Genomic DNA, 24934 nt, shown 5'->3' on the forward strand with positions numbered 1-24934 from the left:
AGGTGTATTGGAATAAAAAAAAAAACATTTTCTCTGCATTATGGGTAGTTCAATGCCACCTTCTAGAACTTGATGTCACTTTAAATTTTGCTGCTGAAGAATATAGTCGCACTTTGCATTAGTTTAACAGTATTCGTTCACTAAAACAAAATAAGCTTGTATATGCAGTAAAGTCTTGAGGTTCATGTGTGACATGTGCACGGTGGGGGGTTCTAATCCCCATGATGCAGGAACGTTTGCTTCTGAGTCAGTCAACAGACATGAACACACTAGAGAAAGAAAGGAGAAATGAGTTGGCTGCATCTCATCTAAATATAGGACTGAGCAGCGGCACAGCCTTAAATATTTCATCTCCTTCTCCTCGGAAAGGAGGAAGCGGGAGAACCAGGAGGGAAGACGAGCTTTATGGGAGACTGAGGCGAGTACAAAGGGAATATAATCAAAAAAAAGAAGGAGGGGGAGACGAAAATGAGGAAGGGGGAGGAGGGACCAAGGGAATCTAATTCCGATTCCATTTTTATGCAAAACAAGAAAGAACTATTTCTGGATTTCTCCAGACAATGGTGCGTCAAAATTGAGAAGAGAGTGATCCTCTTTTGAGTGTGCTGCAGAAATCTGAGTCACTCCAGTTTCTGCAACTGAAGTTTAAAATCTCATGTGTTTCCAATACATAAATGCATTTCAGATTTATGTCAGATAGTTAACTATGAACAGTAGATGAAATCACTGAGAATAGAATTTTAGATGGTGGATTATTCCCAGGAGCAGCTAGTTTGGCCTCCCTGTCACTAAGAGGAGGATAAAGAGGAGCTAACCTGCTGCTGCTGCACGCTGTCCCTCTCTGCCTGCTGCCTTTGTGCAAAGCTCAGCACGCTGAAGGACAAATAAAGGATAAAAGCACGTCTGTGGTGAACTATAACAGCAGACGGGGAGGATATATCCTCAGGGTGATTTTAACCCTTTAAATACCACATCATCATTTTATTGTTTCAATCATCTACAAGAAAAGTTCATTTCACTACAAATAAAGGCAGAGAGATGGGTTTATACTGGTACTTTTAGTTCTGGATTTATGAAACATTAGAAAAACATTTAGTTGGATTTGGTTTATCCTTTGTAGGATAAAATGAACACATTTATGACAAAAATGTGTCCAAACACTGATCTTAAACTAATATTCATTCTTTCTTTTTTGTTTCAAAAATGTCATCTTTTAATTGCTTCACAACTTGCAACTCAAATAAGATTTGTTGGAGGCTCTTTTCCAGGTCAGTGAAGACTGAAACACAAACTGATGTCTTTCCACATGTCAACGAGCCCTGAGCTGAAGCAGTGTTTCGCAGTGATGGATGAGTCTGACTGTGAAGCACATGGAGGGTCATTACAACAGGCCCATAGGAGGCCTCGCTCAGGCAGACACCTACAGAGAAAAAGGCTCTTTAATAAGATGAGATACCATCACAGAATGACAATGATGGACCGGCTCACTCTCAGTCATGGGAAAAGCTACTGGGACAACCCCCACAAAGACTGTTGAACATCAGCCAACTTTTATGGCGGATTCATTCAATCGAGAACATAATCTACCATAGGAAAATTATGATCACAGCAGGACAGGTGCAATTGGTAAACTCTTAAGCCAGTCTTTACAAGGTGACTTTGATTGCTCCTTGTAAGCCATTTTCTCTGTCTGCAGGACATAAGGAGCTTTAAGACTTTTTTTTGACTTCCACAGACGCTTTAAGTCCACAGATGTAGAGATTTGTAAAAATGTTAAATATAAATGTAAAAAAGTCATATAACCCAAATCAACTAACATAACAAAAAAAAACCACTTCTCGTTTCTTTTAGTGACATTACAACTACGAAGGTCAAATGGAAAAACAAAAGTGTTCTAAAAATTCATGATAGGACAAAGATGTGGTTGTAATATTGAAGGTAAACTATCTATCTATCTCTATATATATATATAAACTTCAAATGATGTACAGTGTTCCCTTGTTTATTTTGGGAGTTCCGTTCTAGAAAAAAAACAAACCTGCAAAAATAGAAATCCGGTAATTAGGCTTATTTATCTTTTACAATAATTATCAATGTTTTAAGGATGTAAAACCCCTCACTACACTCTTTATACACTTTTCTCAGACAGACATGAACTTTCTTTTTTACTTTTCTCTCTTCTCCTCTCTCAAAGTTCAAACATTCATAGAGTATTAGAAATAAAACAAAAGGTGTATTTGCAATTGAAGATTTTTATATATATATATATATATATATATATATATATATATATATATATATATATATATATATATGTGTGTGTGTGTGGGTGTGGGTTTGTGTGTGTGTTTTAGCTGTGTGATTGTTGGAAATCCACTTTTGACTGAGCTTTAGAAGAGATGATAAAAAAAAAACAATTTTAAAAATTCTAAACCTCCCTCTTAGATGTCTGGTTTTGCCTGTATATTTCTAGCCTAATGTCTTTTAAATGTCTTTTAATATCAATCAAACCACACAGGAAAGATATGCAGCAGTGCTGTTTTTTCTTATCTCACCAAGGTGGCATTTCAACACATTCAACACAAGTTAGATAAAATCTCACCGGGCTTACAGGTCAAATTTACAGGATATAAAAAGGAGAGGGTGGAAATACTATGAGGTGCCGTGTAGGACATAATTCAGAATTAGCATTCACAAACACATATGAAATCTCTCACACACACTAGTGAAATGCTTGTATACATACAACTGAAAATGTATTCATTCACATACACATGTGAAATCTCTCACATACACATGTGAAATCTCTCGCATACACATGTGAAAATGCTCTTACACACACTACTGAAAATGCTCTCACATACACTACTGAAAATGCTCTCACATACACTACTGAAAATGCTCTCACACACACTACTGAAAATGCTCTCACATACACTACTGAAAATGCTCTCACATACACTACTGAAAATGCTCTCACATACACTACTGAAAATGCTCTCACATACACATGTGAAAATGCTCTTACATACACTACTGAAAATCCTCTCACATACCCATGTGAAAATCCTCTCACATACACATGTGAAAATGCTCTCACATACACATGTGAAAATCCTCTCACATACACATGTGAAAATCCTCTCACATACACATGTGAAAATGCTCTCACATACACATGTGAAAATCCTCTCACATACACATGTGAAAATGCTCTCACATACACATGTGAAAATCCTCTCACATACACATGTGAAAATCCTCTCACATACACATGTGAAAATGCTCTCACATACACTATCCAAAATGCTCTCACATACACTACTGAAATTTTCGACAGAAACGGAAGGCATTTCAGTAGAAACGGAAGTTGGCTGATTATCGCGAGATAATCATTCGTCTGAATCATTCGAAAATGGCAGCCGGTTGCGCAAGGAAAACCACCTAAACGTGTAAGTATATTAAAAAATATCCAGTATCTGTTGTAAAATATATTTGTAAATACTTAAGATGATGTGTTTAATATGTTATATTCCTCAATCAACAACCTAGATTGTTTTGAAGCTCATCAATTTCAGTAATGCTAAAGCTAACGCTAACGCGAATTAGCGCCGAAGGCTAAAAACAAACGCTAGATATTACATCAAAAAGCAGTGACTTCTAACCGTAGTCACAAGTTATTAACACATGTTTTAAATTTGTTCATATATGTAGGGACAGACGAGGATGAGGAAAATCCGATCCATTTGCGGATGGAGAAAGATAGCCTGTTTGTTTTCAAGCTAGCTCGTGCCAGATGGGTAGAGACATATGATCAGATTTGACTTCATTTTAATAAACGGTTAATCGTTGTCGTACTGGGTTAAAGGTTTATGTTAAAGACCCAGAAGAGAGAGGAGGAAAGGGCTAGAAGGGAGGAACAGCGACAGGAGAGTCTGTTAAGTTTACTTGAGTTGAAATTATTGTTCTAAATGTAATGCAGCCATTGTTTTTCCAATTTGTTTAATAAATGTATGAACAAAAATGAATAATTTACATGTATTATTTAAATCTGAGCTATTTTTATCAATCTTAAAAGGATTTTCATATAAATATCAGATGTACATATTTAGAATTTCGTTTTATATGTTAATATTTATTTTTATACATGTTAACAATAATCCTGGTCTTCTAGAGTCATGTGTGTCACAGTTGGAGCTGAAAGGAAAGCAAAGATTTGTCCTTGCAGACGGACGTGACTCTGCTCGTCCTGCATGTTCCTGCTGTGGCTCAACATCTGTGGCTAAGCAGTCGCCTTTGCTGATGCACAGAATGTGCAGAATTGAACTGCAGGCAATGATTTTCATTGCAAAGGTTGGTTTTACTTCCAGTGCCCCCAGAAATATTGCTCTCCTCCTCATCTTTATCATGCCAAATGCTCTCTTCACAACAGAGCGTGTTCTGGAGTGGTTCTGGTTGTAACTGCCTCAATGGCATTCCTCATGGGTTCCCTGTAGGGTGTCAGCAGCATGATGGGATGTGCAATGCAGGGATACCCACCATCACCCAAAAGGATCCTTCAGGTGGGTTTGTTTGATTTACATAAATTGGGCTTTTACGTAGAACCCGTGAATCATGGATTGATCCTGGATTCCCAACAAAAATATCTATAAATTTGGCATTAGAGTCACATACAGCATGCATTTTAATGGAATAAAAAAGCTTCCTGTTAAAATAACAAGCTGCATTTTCTTTTAGGGCCTTTATTCTTATGTGGCAGCCATCAATGCTCCTTGTGACCCTTTGGAAGGAGAAAGACCAAGCGAGCTGCTAAAATCCAGAGGCGACTTATGGTAGTTCATTCCCACTGGGAAGCTGGGTGACCCTGCTCATCAGCTGGAGGATGCGGTCTGCCGTCCTGTGGACAACATCGCTCACGGTGGACCGTGTCATGTCAAAGACTCTGGCTACCACACTGTAAGATGTGCCACACGCCAGCCAGAAAAGAAACACCAGGACGTCAGTCTCCTGTGACCCCCCAGAGTGTGAGGAACCCGAAGCTGATGCTTCAGGACCATCGACCCAGATGCTCGATGGTCCTGCGGGTCAACCGAAAATCCAGTCTTGTGTCGGACTGACCGTCAGCGTAAAGGGCCAGGACAGACACCTTTGTGTTGGTAAAGCAGTAGAGACGTGGAAGACCCTGGAAAATGCAACATTAATTATTTCATTGAGGAAATTAAATCACATTTTTTTAATGTTTCTATTTATTTTGATGTCTTACATTTTAGATTATGAAGTATTTATTAATTCTGGAAAATCTCGTGGTTTTTATTTGGCTGGGTTTTTGGATTTTCATTTAAACTTTTAAAAATGAAAGTTTTTGTTTTGTTTTTGTTTAAAACAAGTGATATGGTTTGACTCTGAATAAAAAATTCTAAACTTTGAACTCACAAGTGTTTCATGTAATTGGACTACACAACTCACTTGAAAAAGAATGTTAAACTCTTACCCAGCAGACTGTGTAACCTTGAGCATGATTAGTAACAAAGTTTAAGTTAAAGTTTAAGTTTAACTAAAAAAAAAGCTTTAAGTTTAACTCACAAGTTATTCTGTCTGGTCAGGGCATCCAGAGGAAATCTTCTGAGATGTCTGCTTGTCCTTGCCGTCCTGTGATGCTGCATATCTGCTCGTTTTCAGTTTGATCTCACGAAAAACGGTTGAATTATTGCCAGGAACACGGACAGATTCATTTTCAAAGCCATTTTCAGTAAGGTGTAAGAAAACTACAGAAAAAAATGCCTCCTTGCAAGAGCCCGTTAATCGTTCAGCGGCACAAAAACAAAATAAATATTGGCATGAAAAAATAACTCGGGGGTTTATTTATGAACAAATACATTAAATCAACACCAAAGTGTTTGTAATTTAATTATTTATAAATCAGTCACGTTTTCCATGATCAGAACACAGCAGATTCATAAATAGTCTTTGTAAAATGTTCATATTTATTATGTTTTTACTCTGACAAATAAGTGTCATTCTCCGCGTTAAATAGGAGTAGTTCGCCTCCAGACCAGGTGGTGGCGGTAATGCGCCACTTTGTTTCCGTGTCAAGCGCGTTATGAACAACACCCAAAAGAAAAAAGTACTGAGCACGGGTGTCTGAATTGCTTTTAAATTCAGAGAACTATATGTAGTTCTGCACTATATAGGGTTTTAGTAGTTAGGGATCAGGGCAGGAATTCGGACACAGGTTCATTTCCACTGAAATGCCTTCAGTCGACCAACTTCGTTTCTAACAATAAAGTAACAAAAAAAAACGTTTCTACTGAAATGCCTTCCGTTTCTATTGAAATTTTCACATGTGTATGTGAGAGCATATTGGATAGTGTGTGTGAGAGCATTTTCACATGTGTATGTGAGAGCATTTTCAGTAGTGTGTGTGAGAGCATTTCACATGTGTATGTGAGAGCATTTTCAGTAGTGTGTGTGAGAGCATTTTCAGTAGTGTGTGTGAGAGCATTTCACATGTGTATGTGAAAGCATTTTCAGTAGTGTGTGTGAGAGCATTTCACATGTGTATGTGAGAGATTTCACATGTGTATGTGAATGAATACATTTTCAGTTGTATGTATACAAGCATTTCACTAGTGTGTGTGAGAGATTTCACATGTGTTTATGAATGCTAATTCTGAATAATGTCCTACACGGCACCTCATAAAATACCACTGCCTTCGCGTATTTTGGCCGTGTGTGAAATCAAAGCTAATGAGTTAAATCAGATGCTCTGGGTTGAAGTTGGGACAAAAGGTCAGGTTTTTGAAAGGACTACACTGATGTGACCTGAAACTGAAAGGTCAGCTGTAACTCAGAAATTCTGACTTCCAGACTTTTCACCCAACATTTTAAAAGCACATAATCTGAAAAATCTTTAAAAAACTAATACTGACTATTATGTAAAATTATAAAAAAACTTGGACTACATTTGCTTTTACTTTGCTTAGTTTTGGTTAGAAATATAAAAAAGAAAAATGTGTCAGTTACTGTTAATTTTAGCTGAAATTCTGCACCTGTTAATAAAAAAACATCAAGATCAACATTTCCCAAAGATTATTTGGAGGTGTATCCAATTTTTTTTGAAAATGCCATTATTATGGCCCACAGCAGCAGTCACTGACTACAAGGACCACATTTTTATTTTGTCTTTTTCCAGCAGCGGATGTTAAATGAAGCTGAGCTGGCAACATCGTGGCAGTTTTGTTCTTAGAGCAGCAGTCCAAACCAGGACAGTGTCCTCAATCTGCCCCAGTCTCATATTGACTAAACTACAGTCTCAACATGATTTTGTCCTAATTCAATTGGGAAGTTACCTCAAAATGTTATCAGTTTAAATAGATCATGCAATCATGCTGCAAATCGACTTAAAAAACGGTTTAAATGGGGACAATATGCTTGATGTTAGAGTGTTTGTCACTGCACACCACACGGAGGATCTGAAGCTGTCTTCACCTCGGGTGACCCAGAGTATTTTTCTTATGAGTCTACCTGTACCAACAACCAACATCTCCCCATTCTCCTCAAGTCTACCTCTTGAAGTGGCTGAGCAGAGTGCCCACCAATTCCCCGATGCGGCTCTCGTTGGCTGGCACCATGCCCTGCAGGCACACCACCAGGTCGCGGCTGTCCTTGGTGTGGAACACCACCAGCTGGTCTTTGCCTGGAGACACGCTCACCCCAGTCACCTGGAGTGCACAGAGGAGACAGTCAGATGTGCACACATGACAAAAAAATGAGCATGTGCAAAGATAAAATGTAAAGAAGCACACACTTTGTTTTCATTTCGACACCAAATAAACCAAAATCCGAGCTCTGTAATACAGCGTTTTTCAACCTTTTCTGAGCCACGGCACACTTTAGCCTTAAAAAAAATCCCGCGGCACACCAGTATCCAAAAAAAAGGAGAAACTCATAGTCTGCATTGATATACAGCCCCTCCACAATCTCACATGCATTTTTGAGATAATTGTTACAGAAAAAGCTGGAAACTGCAGCTGTTTTTTTCTAAAAGATGCAATAAAAGTTAAGTTAGAAGATTTAAAAACAGTATGATGTGTGTTCGTTGGTTTCAAGACGTTTAACAACAGATCTCATTATGCGCTGTCACTCTCACAACCCAATGCATCATGGGAGATGTAGTGCATAAAACGGCCGAAGATCGCTTTTCGGAGCTTCATTGTTTTGTTCACTTGTTCCACGGTCTGATACCGGATTCTGTGGAAAGCTACACCGCTAAAGACGAGCTTTAGCTGGTATTTTTGTTAGAACTGAGCGACTTTACGAGCTAAATCGGGACAAGGAAGTGAAGACTTTAAGCACTTCTGATTGGTCAGACTGATGACATGTGATTAAGCCCCTCAAGAATGATTGGTGGAGACAGTCAAAGGGACGGGACTTTTCCCAAATACAGCCGAAGGTGCAGCTGAATCGCGTCATTCTTATTAAAATGTCTTTAATAAAATAAAATAAACGCAAAGAAAAAGTATTTTACGATCTTTTATATTCCTAACTCCTCAGTGTTTTATCAGGGCCTGTTTGGATGAACACAGAGCTGAATCCTGGAGATGGGAAAGGTTTTTGATCAGTTAATGAGGGCAATTTCCCACGGCACACTTGACCATCTCCCACGGCACAGTAGTGTGCCGCGGCACACTGGTTGAAAAACACTGCTGTAATACAATGATATCAATTTGTTAAATCATTAAGCCCCCTCTAAGTTATGTATTTATTTACAAAAAGTATTTACAGTGTCAGAAATCAGAGCTCTGTCTCCCACTCTGGTCACCAGCAGGAGCCATTTACAGAGTTCTAACCAAACTTCACCTCCCAGCAACCCCAGCGCATAGTTCCTGGATGCTGCACACCTCACTCTCATTCACCCAATCAACCACAGCATACTTAAGCACTGTACTGAGCCTCACTCAGTGCAAAGTATTGTTTGTGTCATTCTCCCTTCATTACCAAGCGCTGTATCTGGTGCTGATTTTCTGTTTCCTGACCCTGTTTGCCTGGATCCTGACTACCCTGTCTCTTCTCGGGCATATCCAAATCTGATCATCTGATTTCCTGACCCTGTTTCGTCTCTGACTCTGTTTGCCTGCCGCCTGCCCTGACTCTTGTCTGGATCCTGACTATTCCTGTTGTTTCTTTGATGCACCCATGCTCTTGACTGACCCCTGCTTGCCTAACCCTGATTTAGTTTTGTGGACTTTTAGCTGAGCTAATAAACCTGCTGCAATTGGAAACAGCCATCTGCCTGTTCTTGTGAAATATAGCATATTTCCCATTTATTTAAAAACCCACAAATGATCATACTTGATATCTCAGACAAAAATGAGAAAAATGTATTACTTTTTTAACGAAAAAGTTTAAAAATACCAACTTCAGTACATGAATTTATAAAAAAGGAATTCACAACCAAAGTCGTTTTGAGTGCTGCACCAAAATTCATAATCTCAACATTTTTTAGATTGCCATAATCCCATTTATCACAAAGATTCTAGACCCTTGAAATGAAGTTTATTCCAATTGATCCCATGAGGATAGATAGTCTTTACTCATCATAAATTACTGCATTATCATAAAAATGAAAACCTTAAACACTACCTGGTGGACATGTGTTTAGACGTTACATTCAACATGAACATACTGTAAATTCACGCTACATCTCTGAGACAGTCCTCCCCACTGGCCGGGGGTGCATGTGTGTTATGCATTTACTACAGAATTAAAACTTCTAACACATCTCCCAAGAAAATCAAAACCTAACAAAAAAACCTTCCTATCCATAATCCGATCCCCTGCTAAAGGTCTGATTGACTTACATTCACATTTTTACTAAAAAGGTCAACTTTTCTTAACTCACAAGATGCCATTTCCAATAAGACTTTGCAAACCCACTATAGCAATTTCCACATTCAAAATTATAATGCTACTGTTCCCCACGCTGAGCAAACAATTTTCAACTGATAATTGAAACAATTTGCAAGCATCCAAACTAACCTCTCTACTAGTTAACCCCTTACATTAGCCAGGTCAGCATTAACCTGACATCTGCATATCTCATCTCATCTTCTACACCCACCAATTCCTGTTGGGGGTCATGAAGGGGCACAGCCCAGCCCAGCTACTGTTCGGTGAGGGCAGGGTTTACCCTGGTCTGATCGCCAGTTCAACTTAGGGTCACACAGGGACAACCACACTCACATTCACACCTAGGGGGCAATTTAGAATCATCAATTGATGCATGACATGTTTTTGATTTGTGGGAGGAAGCCATGAAACAAAAATACAGTCACCTTTTTGTTTTCAATTTGAAGAACATGTATCTTTATGGAAATGTGGTATTCTTCCTAAATTTTGAGTTTGTGGGAAGAAACGAACAAACTTTGACCTTTGAGGATTTAAAAAAAAAGAGCAAAGTGTTTCATTATGACATTGAAAATTGTACTTTTGACAGATTTAATGTAAAATTTATCATTTTCAATTGTAAAGGACAGAACTTGCTTTTCAAGTGCTTACATAAAAAATGATAAGGATAAGCAGAAGTCCTTTAGAACAGCTTTAGATTTTAAGTCTTTCTTATCTTCTCTCATGTCTCTTGTAAGGCCATATTTTCGTTTGTCACTGACATCACCCACTTGATCCTTTCTCTTCCTTAGTAATTAGATAAAAATGAAATGTGAGGAACAGGCACTTTGGACAAAACAGTTTGACATCTAATGTGATGATCTGTAAGAAGAGCCTTGTTTGATGCGTTCCCCACCAGAAGAGCCCCACAGACACCCTTCATCTTCCTGTGGCTTAGTTAATCACCAGAAAACATGCATTTACATTTATATCAACAGCCTAACTGACTGAAACAAATTTGTACCCTGATGAACTGGGTGGCAGCATTTCCAACATTTCTTTTTTTTTTTTTGGTTCCAATTCACAAATTCTGCATGATTTGAAAGATCTGCTGGAGGCATCTTTGTGTTCATCAATCTGTCACAAATCTGTCACAGCTTTCAGTGCAGTTGTAATGTTAGGTCTTATCTACAGGCTTCATTAGCTCTGATAACTACAGGCTTTCCTCACAGTGACTGTGAGATTGTTCTTACGTAACAATCAAACTGCATGTGGTGATTCCAGTGAAATGTTGGCTTCATGTTGGATCTTCTCCACATCTATGAGCATAAAGGCCTATCTGATGAGGAGCACAGTGAAGAACCATCTTTTTTTTCTGTTATACATGAGAGGCAGGTCACTATGCTGATGTGACAACCTGTGTGTTAATGTTGTGTTAACCATTTTGATACAAAAACACTGACAATTGGCTAGCCCAAACTTAGTCATGGTGTTCCTCAAGTTCTGGACTTGAATCCCTTCTGTTTACAGACAACATTACAGTTGGTGATGCCCACATTTTTTTTAACAATAAAGTTCTAGGAGACTGTCTCTTTGGTAAGAGATCCCATTTCTGCTCTTTTCACTAGTCTTTCTTCTCAAAATGAATACACTTTTTTTTATTCATACACAGACAGCAGCAGATTTTTTTAATTTTTAGACCCTTATAGAAATCTTTAGGGAGACTCTTCTCCCAGACTGCAGGCTTGTCAGGCTTTACTCAAGTGAAACTAGCTTCCAACAAGGGTAAAAAAATGTGGGGTAAAAAAACAAAACAAAGACAAACACTTGTCACCCGTATTTATACGTTTTTATGATTTACCTAAATTTAAGATCAAGTTGCGTTTAGCCTTTTTTTTCTAATCAGCAGCCACTAAAAAAACTTTTTTCCAGCTCTTTTCCGTATACAGGTGTTGTTTTTGCTCAAGATACCTCACAAAACAATTGCTTACCATCCAATTTTAATGTTTAACCTTCTTTTTAAGCTTTTCTTAGAGTCTGTGAGGTAATTTCCCCTATAATCAATACATTCTATTCCATTCCATCTGTTCTAAAACATTTGTTTATGGGCCTAAAATATAACACGCAATGTGTTAGAAGATTTACAACTTTAAATTTCTCATCCCTGGAGGAATAAGAAACCATAAAATTGTTAAATTATTTAAATCATTTTTTCTAGTAAGCAAGAAGTTTGTTATTTTTTCAGTTGGTTCATCAGTTGCAGGGATCCTGAATGAAACTTTTCACGGCCATTTGAGTTCAACTGTACCATCAGAACAAAACTGTTTGATTGCAGCATAATTTTCAAATAAAAATAGGAAAGAAAATCCTGCAGAATGTCTACAAAATGTAACAAGCCAGGCTTTTTTCATGTTGGGAGTTCTGATCAAAGGCCATAAACTAAAGAGATTTCTTCTCATTTAACCTCCATTAATAATGTAACACATTCCAGCGGTAAAGAGAAGGGAAACACAAAGGCAGTGAAAGGGGGCTCTGTTGTTAACCAATTCTGATTTAATGGGGAACGATGTGCAGCAACATGGCCCTCATGCAGTGAGGCAGCAAGTCGTGTGTTTGGATACAAAGAAGCCAGACCGCTGCATCTTATTCTACAGTGAATGCGTTTCTTTATGTAAATGATGCCCAACTGCTGCTCAGAAATGTGTTAAATACTTTCTTTAAGCCACTTGTTTAGAAGTACTCATTTACATGATTTTATGTCTGCAGTTGTAGGTTTTAGTTGAAAATTGTAAAATTATTATTTGATGAACGAGCAAAAAAAAGGAAAGACTGCATAAAGAAAAAGAAGGGAAAGCTTAAAGGGTACAGAAAGGAAAAACGTCTAAACGGAAGACACATTTTTGCTCTTTTTTAAACACCATGAGACATCAGCTGATCTGCCCTGCTGCTTTGTATCCATGACAACACTACCTTAGGGGAAGTTGGCATGACAACAATGGGAAGATGGAAGCGGCAGCAGAGAGAGGAGAAAAAGGGAAAGTCGGTATTCGATGGAGATCTGAGATTGGAGTAGGAAAAAAAAAGAAGCCTAAAAAAGTTAGGAAAGTTGTGAAAAAAATAAATAAAAACAATGTACTTAATTCAAAAGGCAGCTATTATTTGGATAATTCAAATAAAATACGAAAATGTAGAGATCCAAAGTTTATTGCACTAGAATTAATTGGCATGTAAATCTTTCAGGAGGCAGTTTTAGGCTCCACACAACTTCACAGCCCATCTAGCAGCCTGTTTATTCTCTTTAAGTTGTCCTGCAGGAGCAGCACTGCAGGCAGTACAGGGGATGCTGTGCCGTTAGCATATCGGCGCTCATCAGCAATGAGGTAACTGCTTTCCCCTAGGTTTGACCTCCTCTGATCAATATTTTCATGTCACGCTGCTTTGGCTCTAAGCCTACAGCTTTATTCCAGCTCGCCCACCTTCCACCCACGTCTGCACTTTTTCAGCCTGACCAATCCACCTACCTCTGTAGGGACATAATCATCCTCAGTGTGTGCAGTAACAAAGGATTGCAAAGAGAACATGCAGAGGCAGTTTTTAGGAAATCCAAATATAAAAATCTTTATAAATATTTTTAGGAAAAAAACAAAACTTTAAATGAGCCCTGATTCTGGCTTTGTGACCCCCCCCCCCCCCCCCCTTTCTATAAGACAAAAAAAAAATCTATTTTCCTCACTTGACAAACTTGTTTAAAGACACACTAGACTGCTAGCAGTGATAGAATTTTGTGAAGTCACAGATCCAGATTAGAGGAGAACAAGCCTCCTCCCATCGCAGTCCAAATCCATTTCCGGGATAAAAGCAAGCTGCATTTTCAAAGCCACCTGCTCATTTGAAATGATGGACGGTGTGGGTGGAGTGGAGTCACTCGATTCCCAAATGCACCGAACGAGAGGTATTGAGTCATGGTGGAAACAGATGCTCTCGTCTAGTTTACGGAAAAAGAAATCTGATTAAAATGACTTTAAAAACAGTCTAATGTTAGAGACATTCATTGCACTTGAGGTTTAGACGTACAGTAACAGAAAATACTAGTGCACAAAACAAATTCATGCATTTTAAAAGGACTAAAACAAAGGGATCTTTATGGCGTCAGCAGTTTTTTTACACTTTCAAAATCTTTAAAATCACAATAATTTCAGTGAATCAATAAAATTGTGAATAAATAAAGAAAATCTTGCTAATGATGCAAAAATGCCTAAGTAGATAATAAGCACATGTGATATTGATGTTTCAGGAATGGTGAGCCAATGCTTTTTGTCTAAAAAAAAATATATCCTTCAATAGGGAGCACATACAATATGTTCATACTTTGTAACTAGCTGGTTTGTCCAGTCTTTGCTGTGGCTTTAGACATCTGATTACATAGGGTTTAGCCACAGATTTTGTTGTTAAGGTTAAATACATTTCTGGACAACATTTTCTTTTTATTAATGTGTTTTTTCCCAAAAAGCCTAAATGGTAATTTGGTAAACCAGGAAAAAGAACGAGATTTGGACTCTCAAGAGCACAAGTAGGATCAAGACTGATCAATGACTGAAGGTGCAATGCAGACAAAATGCTTTTTGAGACCTTATCTGGATGGGAAAATATTCTGCCTCATTAAAAAGACTGCTGAATAAACATTATTAGTATTTGTGTTTGAAATTGAAATTCAATTTGCAGCACATTTCAGGACTGGCTCACAGCTCACAATTTATACTAAAATAAATTGAAAATGCAAAGGGGGCAAAATCCACATTTACCTTTTAGGCCTGATCATCGCTGCTACATACAGAAGGTGGCGCTGTTTGCTCTGCAAGCTGCACTATGTCCCAAATAGACTACCATATTTTACGGCTCAAAAGGTGATCTTAGAATTTCTCAAAAACGGACAGTGCACATTGTAACCCAGTGCACCCTATGAATTCTGGATGCGTTTACTGACCTGGAACCAATTTTCTGTGGAACACGCCACTTAAAAATCTGTCAAAAATATTTTTGTTTGATTTTGGTAAACTTTGAAGCCCCACTGCTTGATGAATTGTTGGAGTCTTATTGATAGTGTAGTCAGGAGCATGGAGTGAGACATAAATGATGCGCTTTAACGTGAACTAAAACAGTGAGTGTTGTTCAGTGATGACGCTTATTGTGAATAGTTCGAATCATCCATGGTGTTTCTCTCTCTCTGCAAAGGCTGATTATTGCAGATTAAAGGGCCGACATGAAAAACAACAGTTTGTCAGAAAAACTTCCGTTAACATCTCTGACCAATTGAATCGGTTAGTTCAAAAGGGGCCCAAGTCCACAATTTTTCAAAATACAGATATCATATGTTCTATGGTTTCAAGGGAAAAGCTATCCGATTATGTGCAAAAAAGTCCCAAGTCCGTTGTAATGTATTGACTATGCTTGACATTAAAAAGGCATTAAGTGCAATGTTCCTGGACTTGGGCATTTCTTGCATGGGTTTTGCTTTATCCCATAGATGGCAGCACTAGTTATCCAATTTGGCAGCACCCCTGTTTAATTCAAGAAGGGCCCAAGTCCAGAGACTTTAGTTTGCTAATCCTCTGAAATGATAAAAGGGAGGTGCTTCATATTATAGCATTTGTAAGCCATGAACTGGTGCTAAATCTGGGTAAAGTATTAATCATTTGGTGTGGCCACGCTTTAAGCTATGCAATTCAAATCATTTCCTCGAAAACTAAACCTCTTGGACTTGGGCCCCTTTTGAACTAACCAATTCAATTGCCTGCCTTTTGGTTTCTCTAGGTTTTCTGGGTAGTGTAGTCACACACCAACATCTGACAGTTTTGTTCCCCTTAATCAACTCTATCATTTGGTGCACTTAAGGGTCTGAAAATACCATATGACCAACCAAATCACCAACATGCAACTATTTTAGTTTAGTTCAGGAGATTAATTTTAGCTTCAGACCCGACTGACCTTTGTTTTGATGTTTTTAAGTATTTTGCAGAGATCCAAAAGGCCTCACATTAGATGCTTCAACTATGTAGCATTCCTCTACATTTTACATCATCCCCTGTCGCATCTCTAAACTTTACTGTTCTTGGATTAAAGGTGATATGATGACGTTCTGAAAAACAGAACAACAGTGACCACAGCAACCAAATCAAGCATACTTTTTGGGTCAAATGTACTCCGATTTAGAGTGAATGGCATCCTTTGAGTGGGCCTTTAATATCATCTATACATGAGAGGAACAAAAATATCAAATATTCTCCAACGGAAGGTCAACTGTTGGTCCTCCATGGCGAGGTTGAACAGTCGTGCTGTAGCAGCGAACTGTCAGGGTGAAGCTGCACTGATGGCATTACTTTGCCAAGTTTGAGCACCGTCTCTTACTGCAGAACAGGTACAATGCAGCAGTCTAAATAATAAAACACCTTTAGCTCAAACTCCTGGCCTTGCTGTCATCCTCTGTCTCCACTTCTAGTACATTTCCAAATGTTCTGTTTAGAGCACTTGGTGTCCTCCTTCCAACAGTCTGTCCTGTCATTTTGTCAGAACAAGCGCTGCGCTGTCTTGTCACAGTCGTCACAGCACAGCAGCTTCACTGACTGACAGCCTCTGAGGTAAATGTTCCAGAATACGTTTTCCCCACTGTGGCACAAAAACCACACAAAATAAAAAGAACCAGACAATGAAACAAAGGAAATTCTCAAAATTATTCTTTTTTTTTGTCTAGTAATCCTCTGATTCAGTTTGAGAGGCATATGACATGACTCTTTCAGATGTGTAAGAACTCGAATCTAAAATGCTCTTTGATAACTGAACTCCAGCCTCCTGCAGAACCAACATTTGTCTGTAATCTCAGTCCCGTATTTAAAAAATGAAACTGCTTTGGAGTCTCGGCCCATCAGCCGGATTGTTTAATTTCTATTCAGTGTCATCTGCTGATCATGTTTCCTACTTATACTGTACATTAATGACTGTGCCCAATGGTGTCAACCTGACCTGACGTCACACAACAACGTATAGTTTACACAAACAAGTACAGGTCGAACTTACTGATCAGCATTTCTTAAAATGCAACATAAACTCTGCGAAAAGGACTGGAGTCGCTGTGAAACATTTCCACCAAAGGGAAATGTTTCACAAGGGAAAGGCTGCCTTGTGATGAAGATGGAGATGACATCAGTGTTAAGAGCAGGTGTGCCACCTGTATGTAAAAAACCAAAAAAACATACTATTTAGTACTGTAAAGTGTTTTTCTTTTCCCAAACAGAGAAGTACAGGAAAGCAGGGATATGCTGCACAAAGCCAGAATTGTTGAGGTGTGAGCATAAATAGCAGAGTCAGGAGGTTTGGAGGGGAAAGTGGATCACTGATCAGTGAAAAAAAAACCTCAGAAACATTAACGTAAGTGCCGCTGATTTTAGTTGGATAGAAGGGAAAGAACGGGAGCACAAAGAAGCCATTTGCCATGGAAATGGCCTATGCTGTGTACATGATGCAGCATTAATGGCACCATCACAGCATGAATGTGAATTAAAACCAACCAATGGCAGAGCTGACTAACATCTTTGCGCACTGACATGCCGCCTGGAGGATTACAGACACGAATGTCACCTCTAACACAGCTTTAACAGCTCTGTCAACTTAAGCTTTTGGTTATGAAATCCCAGATTGAATGATATGCAGAAATAGGGAAAAACCTAATTGCCAACTGAATTAGAACCAACCAAAAAATTGATCTCCATGAGAGAAGAGGGCACTCAGTTCTGTCCCACACAGAGAAGCTTGACTTTTCTCTCCATCACAGGTGTTTTCTCAGTCATTTATACCACCACACACATGACTCAACATAAATAAACAACAGACAGCTGGAAACATTACAAGCAGTCCACGCAGGCAGCTTCTGGTTCACGAGTGCGACTGCAGTGTGTGTGCTCACCAGCAGCTCAGAAAGTCAGGCACCAGAAACAACAGATCCAACCAGATTCAAGCAACTGCATTGTTATGAAACATGTACAGAACAGACCAAAGCACACCTTCTCATTCAAATGAATGGGAAGGTGTGTCCAAACTTTTGCTCTGTACTGTAAATATGCACCAGTTGTGCAGAAGGAAATAATTATTGGTTGTTGTCTAACACTGTTGTCAAGACAACTTGTCATCTGGTAAAAACCTCAGAGGAGCAGGATGACTCAGCAAAGATTATGATCAATTTGAGCTTTTTTTTTTTAGTTTGTTTTACATTAAATAATTCAGAATTCTTTATTCAGAAAGACAGAACACCTTCTATTTAAGACCTTAGCCCAACATTTCTATACTTTTATGTAAATCCCTTTAATGGTACACTTAAATGCATGTTCTCCAATAATACTTTGTATTATCCAGTAAAACAAAAATCTCTTACTTACAGATTAGATTTGAGTCATTAAATATTTGTGACTTTCTGGGTAGTGTAGTCACACACCTCATCTGACTGTTGTTCTGCTTAATGAGCCCTATAATTCAGTGAATTTAACAGTCTGAAAAATACTAAATTTAAAAATACTAGCAGATTGTCTGAGTTTATGGTCTGCAGGACTCAGACTAACATGATGCAACATTATAAGAAACCCTCCCATGTTGCATTAACAGAACATATTGTGGGGAAGAGGCCGTCTGCTTAAAATACTCTCCTTTTTTCGATGTTTAATTCATTCCATGATATAAATGTATGAACTGTGGACAGAAGAAAAAGCTAATTCGGCTTCAGTGACAGCTTTGTTATAGTTTAGAGGGCTCGAGGGATGAATAAAAAGAGAATTTAAGCTTGTATTTCCTACTATGTGCTCACACCAATAAAAAACACATCAGATTTCTCCTGTGTGTACATGAACCTTCACTGATTCTTTGGTATTTGTCACATCCCTTTTTCTAAATATTCGCTTATTTTATCTCTAACACTGATTAGTTTAATGAGCTCTTTGTGTGAGAAATAATGGCATACATTGTAGAGGGGGATGCTCTTCATGGGTTTGTACTGCTTCAGGGGGTCCATCTTGTACAGGTGGCGGTCGGTGATGAGCACAGCCCGGTTCTCCGTCTTGTGGAAACGGTTGATCTAGAAAACGCAAAGCCCCTCCATTAGCCAGGCCTTTCAGAGATGGCGCAAGGTTGGTTCAGGAGGACAAAGTCTTCACCTTTCGCACGTTGCAGGAAAACAGGACTCTCATGAATTTGTCTTTCCTCTGCAGCTCGCTAGAAACCAGTGTGAATGATGAAGCCGTGTCAGGACTATCCCGCTTCTGTCGAGGAAAAAACACCAGCAAACAGTTCAGATTGGATGAAGCAACTACTGATGCACTAATATAAAGAAGCCCAAAATTAAAAGTGTTTAATTGTGGTTGTAAAATAAATGTTGCCCTTTTTTTCTCTTCATCTGCTTATGACAGTCTAATGAAACCAAGCTCAACATGCATGTTATTTTTGTTTCACATTATATTGCATTTTTAGTCCTTTTTTTCTTCTACATGCAGATCACAATATATTGCAGAAAATGCAAGAGAAAAACTTACAAAATACATGATTTTTCTGTTTTCTTAGCTGTTATTAATCAGATTACAAATTAATATATTAGAGTTACGTCAGGTCACAGAATCACCAAATACAAAGAAAACCTTTTTAAAAAAATCAGTAAAGGATAGGCCTGTTCTTTAGTCTCTAAAACGTTTTTTACAATTACTCCCTCCCAGTGTTCACAGATGTTATAATGTTTCTTTTTTTCTTCTTACGTTGTTCCTAAACCTGCAGACCTGATTTGCTGCCGTCTACAACTGCAGGGAATTTAGGGTGGTGACCTGATGGAAGACTCCAAAAATCTAAAAAGGTCTAATTAGCCATGGTCTAATCAAAGTATAAAGATAGTTAAACATATTCAGAACCTTCTTTTAATTGATTTTACTAAAAGATCATTTGTTTTCTCAGCTATTATTGTGTACTCCATCCCATTTTATCATCTTTGAAAAAAAGAATGTGTGTTTTAATGCAACAAAAATGTCCCATGCAAAAATAATAAAGCAACATTCATAAATGTGTGTAAAAATCTTCTAATAAACCTTTTTGCGTGTTTCTTCACAGCGTTGTGGAAAAACGTGTTCACTACAAACAGAAGCACTAAAACAGTGCCCTGAAGGTAATGGAGTACTACACATGTATTACTCAACACACCTTTGTGCAGAACACAAAGGTTTTTATCTTGTAGATCCAATTCTAGACAACGGTAGGAGTTTGTGATTCTTTACATCCAGTAGTTTTCATCACTTTTGAATCCAAAATGCTCACTAAAACATAATTTTATCTTCTCACGAAATCAGACACTTGAACAGTCAACCCACTAATCTGTTGCTTCCTGGCTTTTATTGCAGGTTTATGCCATTTTGATTAAAACAAACAAAAAAAATCACTAAAAAAGAAAATGTAAAGCTTTATGTGGATTTTGGTCAACAGTAGTGCTTTATTTTTCTTTACATCATTTGTTTCTTGTGTTCTCCAGCTTCATGCACTTACCAGATAGTTGCCTTCCCAGGCTCTTTGTAACCCCAGGTCAGCTCTTTGACCCTTCAAGGCCTCCAGGCTAGCTACCTTGGCCCTCACCTGCAGAGTCTCTTCTGGAGAGAGGCCTTTGATCAGGGTCCATGCCCACCACCTGAAGGAAAACATACACAAATGCAAGTGAAAAGAAAACCTAGAGCAAGAAAAGCAATCCTTTCACAATAAAGGAATGTGCACAGAGGCTGGATGCTGTGGTTGCAGCGCTGGGGTGGTGCAAAAGCACGGCAGAAGACCCCACCTCTGCATGATGCCCTTTCAATCACAACTCCTGACAGCCAACATAATTCTCCAGGAGGGCTATTTTCTCACTGTGCTCAGCCTCAAGGAGGAAAAAAAGCAAACAGACAATGGGATGAAAGACAGTGATGAGCCTTTGATGGAGGAGGAGGAAGAAGAAGAAAAAAAATAAAATCGATGCCTGTTGTGGGCCTGAGGCCAGAGGAAACATGTGTAAGTTGCTTCAAACGGACTCATCTGTGCAGTTTTGAGCTTTTGTGTTCAGAACCACTTTTGGTTCAGCTGAATTAGGAAAGCAATGGAAAACCATTTTACCTGAACAGCATTTACCCACCACATCTTCATTTGAGGATGCTATAGTTTGAATGTCATTATATTTAAAACATTGAAGTCTGCGAGAAAACCTACTTTAAAAACATGAAAAAGATCACTGAGAGAGGCAGTTTTAGGCAATGAGAGTTCAGAAATGAAGGGCTTTTGTGGGTGAGTACCTGTTGTAGATGTTCTTCAGTGCCTCTTCAAACTTGCGCAGGACTTTGGGTGGGGTGGGCCACTTCACACGTCTGCCATAGTCTTTCATGGTCCGCACGTTTCTAAAGCGACGGTTGACTTCGCGGATGTAAGACTTGACCTTGTAGCGTCGGTAGGCCTGCAGGATGGTATGCGCGGCGCGCATCCGCCGGTATCGCATTCGGGCGAGAGTCCCCCGCCACACCTGGACACAAAGGAACCACGGAATGAAAATAAGGATATTTCAAATCAAAGCTTCCTCAGCATGCATCCCGATGAAACTGTGCTACCCTCAGTGTGTCTCTAACATTTGAGTTACTGCCTTTAATGCAATCGTTCAAATAGTGTTTTAGAGAGGATATAATAAAACTGCATTGTGTTCTGCTTTCAGCAGCAGTATGACGCATAACCCCATCCACCATATGATGGTTTTATTGCAGCTAGGGAAAATGCTTTAATATTAATATTAGTATTATATAAAAAAAATATATATATATATATATATATATATATATAATTTTTTTTAAAAGGGTTGTTATACCATTGTTTTAAATGCAATACTTTCATATCGTACACATGGTTTCAAAGAGCTGAACTCAGTTGCTCCAACTCCTGCTTAAAGCCTTAATCACATGCACCCATACGGGGGTTGACCTGTACTTACCTGTCCACAAACCTCCCACACACTCCAGCACAAAGGGGACTGAGTTGCACATATGCATTCACAAGCATGTTGTGTAGTGAAAAAGCAACATTTCCCAGTGATCTTCAGGGGCTTACATGCACAGGCTCTGGGGCCTAATCGGACAACCCCTGGATCAGGTGTGTTTAACCAATAAAAAGCTTCAATTACAGGTTAGTTGAAAAACATGCTGGACACCGTCCCTCAAAGCCTGGATTCTGACACCCCTGACAGATCATTGGAAGTGGCAGATTGAATGCCGGTAGCCGAGGCCGGTGCGAATGTAGCTTGAGGCTTAAACAATCAAAGGGGCAAAAGAATATATATTAATTATTTAAGTTGTCCCACTTAAAAATATGAGATTTCGCCAAAGACACACTGTATCAAGGAAATCATATTTTAAGATTTTTTTAGAATTTAATAGTAAAATTGTGTAGAAAATAAATGTTTAGTCAAAAAAAAGTCTATCTCAATACTTTGTAATGTAACCCTGCTTGGTACTATTTGCCCCACTGTTGAGTGGCCACAAGATCTTGTACCACATGAATAATTAATGTAAAAGTGAAACCCGAGGGAGCCACAACCCCTAACCCACACTGCTCACAATCCTCACCATATGCTCTGCTTTTACAGTATTCCCTCATCCACACACCTTTTTATGTCATCACCCCCCCCCCCCTCCAACCCTAACCCCCCCCCCCCCCCCCCCCCCCCCCCCCCCCCCCCCCCCCCAACAATCCCTAAAATGTACTAACCCCAAATCTCAGACCTGACACTCCCAAACAAAAGGAGAGTTGATGCACGGTAATCACAGAGATCATGAATATTCCATCTTTGTAAAGTGGGGGAGGCCAGAATGGGAATTCTGGCATCTCCATGCATGAGGAAGCAGTCACGCACAACGGGCTTAAAGAATCAGCCGATTACTAAGACCTGCTGAAGATGCTGGCAAGTAAACCCCTCCCCCAACCTTAACATCCTCTTGCTTAATCACATGAGATGGAAAGTAAGAAAAGGGCGTCTGAGGACACTGACGGCACATCAGGCATCACTCACACAGAGAAAAGCCTTTAAAGATTTTTCTTTAGTGTCATTTTTCACAGAAAGAATGTCAGCAGTGGTACATCAAAGTTCAGACAAATCTCTTTCTTTGCAATAAAAAACCTTGTGATTGTTTTTTTTTTCTTTTTCTGCAATTTGGCCTTTGTTAGAAGGTTCTTCAGCATCTTTTTTATCTGAGACATGCACTATTGCATCTGGAATGTGGCTCATGCACGTGTGTCAATGAGTTTTGGACTGTTTGCAAAAAAAAAAAAAAAACAGCAATGTATTTTTTGCACTCAAAGGATCTATAATTTAGGGTTTATCTGAATGGTGCGCAAACCTAAGGTCTGGGTCAAAGGTGACAGCAAAGATGCTGTTTATAAGCATAAGATCCTGCATGCATCAGATTTTAAAAGTGAAATAGCATCTAAAAATGCAGAACCTTTAGAATACTTTCTCCTGTGACCCAGTTTTATAAAAATCTGTTGGTGAAGCTGCTCTGCTTTGAGTTGCAGCAGAAGTGATTTCTATCCAGACTATTTTCTCATGTTTTAAAAAAAAAAAGATTAAAATAGAAACGGCAAGGATCATGACACAATTTTGAAAACAAGTAATTTGTACAACACAGTCAGCCATTATACGACTAGATATAGAATTATGATGAGTGCTGTGTCAGGTCTTTGCTAGAAATGAAATAATTACTCAGTAACTTTTTAGGTTTTCACTGTGTGCAAGTCATTTTTACTGCATTATTTACTTTATGAAACTGAAATAAGTAGAGCATGTTTGTTTGAAATTTAAAAAGAAGAAAACGTTTTTGTGTTTTTTCTTCTTCTTGCAAACAAAAAAAAATTCATATAAACAAACACACAAATATGAAAAGTCATATTGATTCTACTTTTCTTCAAAATACTGTATAATAAAATAATCAGACTAGAAAGTAAATTAATTTTTGTGTGAAAACTTGTGATGATTCATAACAAAAAAAATAAATGCACGAGGACTTTTGCATCACCACTGCATTAAGCGTGTTTCTACTTCCTTATAATTCTCTTTTGAGTAAAGGTTAAATGCACAGCACTTGCGCTAAGTCTAAAAAATATTTATATTACAAATGCATAAATAATGAGTTAAAAGAGGAAGACCACATCCTGGCATGTAGCAACAGCAGTGCTTTAGATATTATAATGACATTACAAGAGGAAAAAAAACTCTTTTGAAGAATATTTGGAGCAGATTTTTATTTTTGAAGCCATGTCTGGCATCCAAACAAAGACAACAGCTTTAAAACTGCAGCAAAGCAGATGGCTAAAGCCGCGCACAGGAAAGGTGAAGGAGGTTGCATCACCCCCTAAAAAATACTATACACAAAACCCTGACCCCAAAATGAACAAAGCAAAAATTATAATAATAAAGAAAGAAAATTGTCAAACTAACTTTAAAAGACCAGAAGAAAGTTGATACGGGGTTCTCAAGGAAAATTGGTTTTTCCCATCAAGTCAAAACAAATTTTGAAATATTCATTTTATAGATCAGAAACAGATTCAGTTTATGTGTCAGTGCTGCCGCACACAAACACCCACACAGCAGAAAGTCCAACCCAGCCAAATGGTAAAGGAAAAAGAGCCAAGATGGAGATTCAGTCTAATCTCAGCTCAGATGTGTTGGTACACAAACTGTTGCCAGACCAACAACTGTGTTTATATGCACCATAAGTCCTTGATTGGGCTGAGCCCACTTTTGTAGGTGAGACGAGAAGCAGAGCAGAAGAGGACCATAAAGCAGCAATGAATCAGATAAGTGCCAGCATTACTGCCTCTGCAGTCTTTGGAGTCTCATTACAGGGGGGTGACAGGCAGAGAAATGTTACGGTTTTGTTGAGAGAGTCCATAAACACGCACAAACATGAAAGCGCACACACCAGAAAAGAGTGCTGCTGGTGGTGGGCTGATGAGGATGACCCTTGGGGGA

General features: G+C 38.6%; 1 protein-coding gene across 1 annotated transcript in view; it reads right to left on the bottom strand.

Moving 5' to 3' along the window:
- Positions 1–24934, bottom strand: part of myo1d (myosin ID) — a 98195-nt gene that overhangs the window by 20670 nt on the left and 52591 nt on the right. The window contains exons 17-21 of the mRNA XM_011488384.3: positions 21219–21442; positions 20446–20584; positions 19080–19184; positions 18887–19000; positions 7567–7721 (exon numbers count right to left, since the gene is read on the bottom strand). Coding sequence (XP_011486686.1) covers positions 7567–7721; positions 18887–19000; positions 19080–19184; positions 20446–20584; positions 21219–21442 — 737 coding nt within the window. The remainder of the gene's footprint in view (positions 1–7566; positions 7722–18886; positions 19001–19079; positions 19185–20445; positions 20585–21218; positions 21443–24934) is intronic.

The sequence above is a fragment of the Oryzias latipes genome, chromosome 19 (genome assembly GCF_002234675.1).
Source record: "Oryzias latipes chromosome 19, ASM223467v1".
Classification (NCBI taxonomy): Eukaryota; Metazoa; Chordata; class Actinopteri; order Beloniformes; family Adrianichthyidae; genus Oryzias; species Oryzias latipes.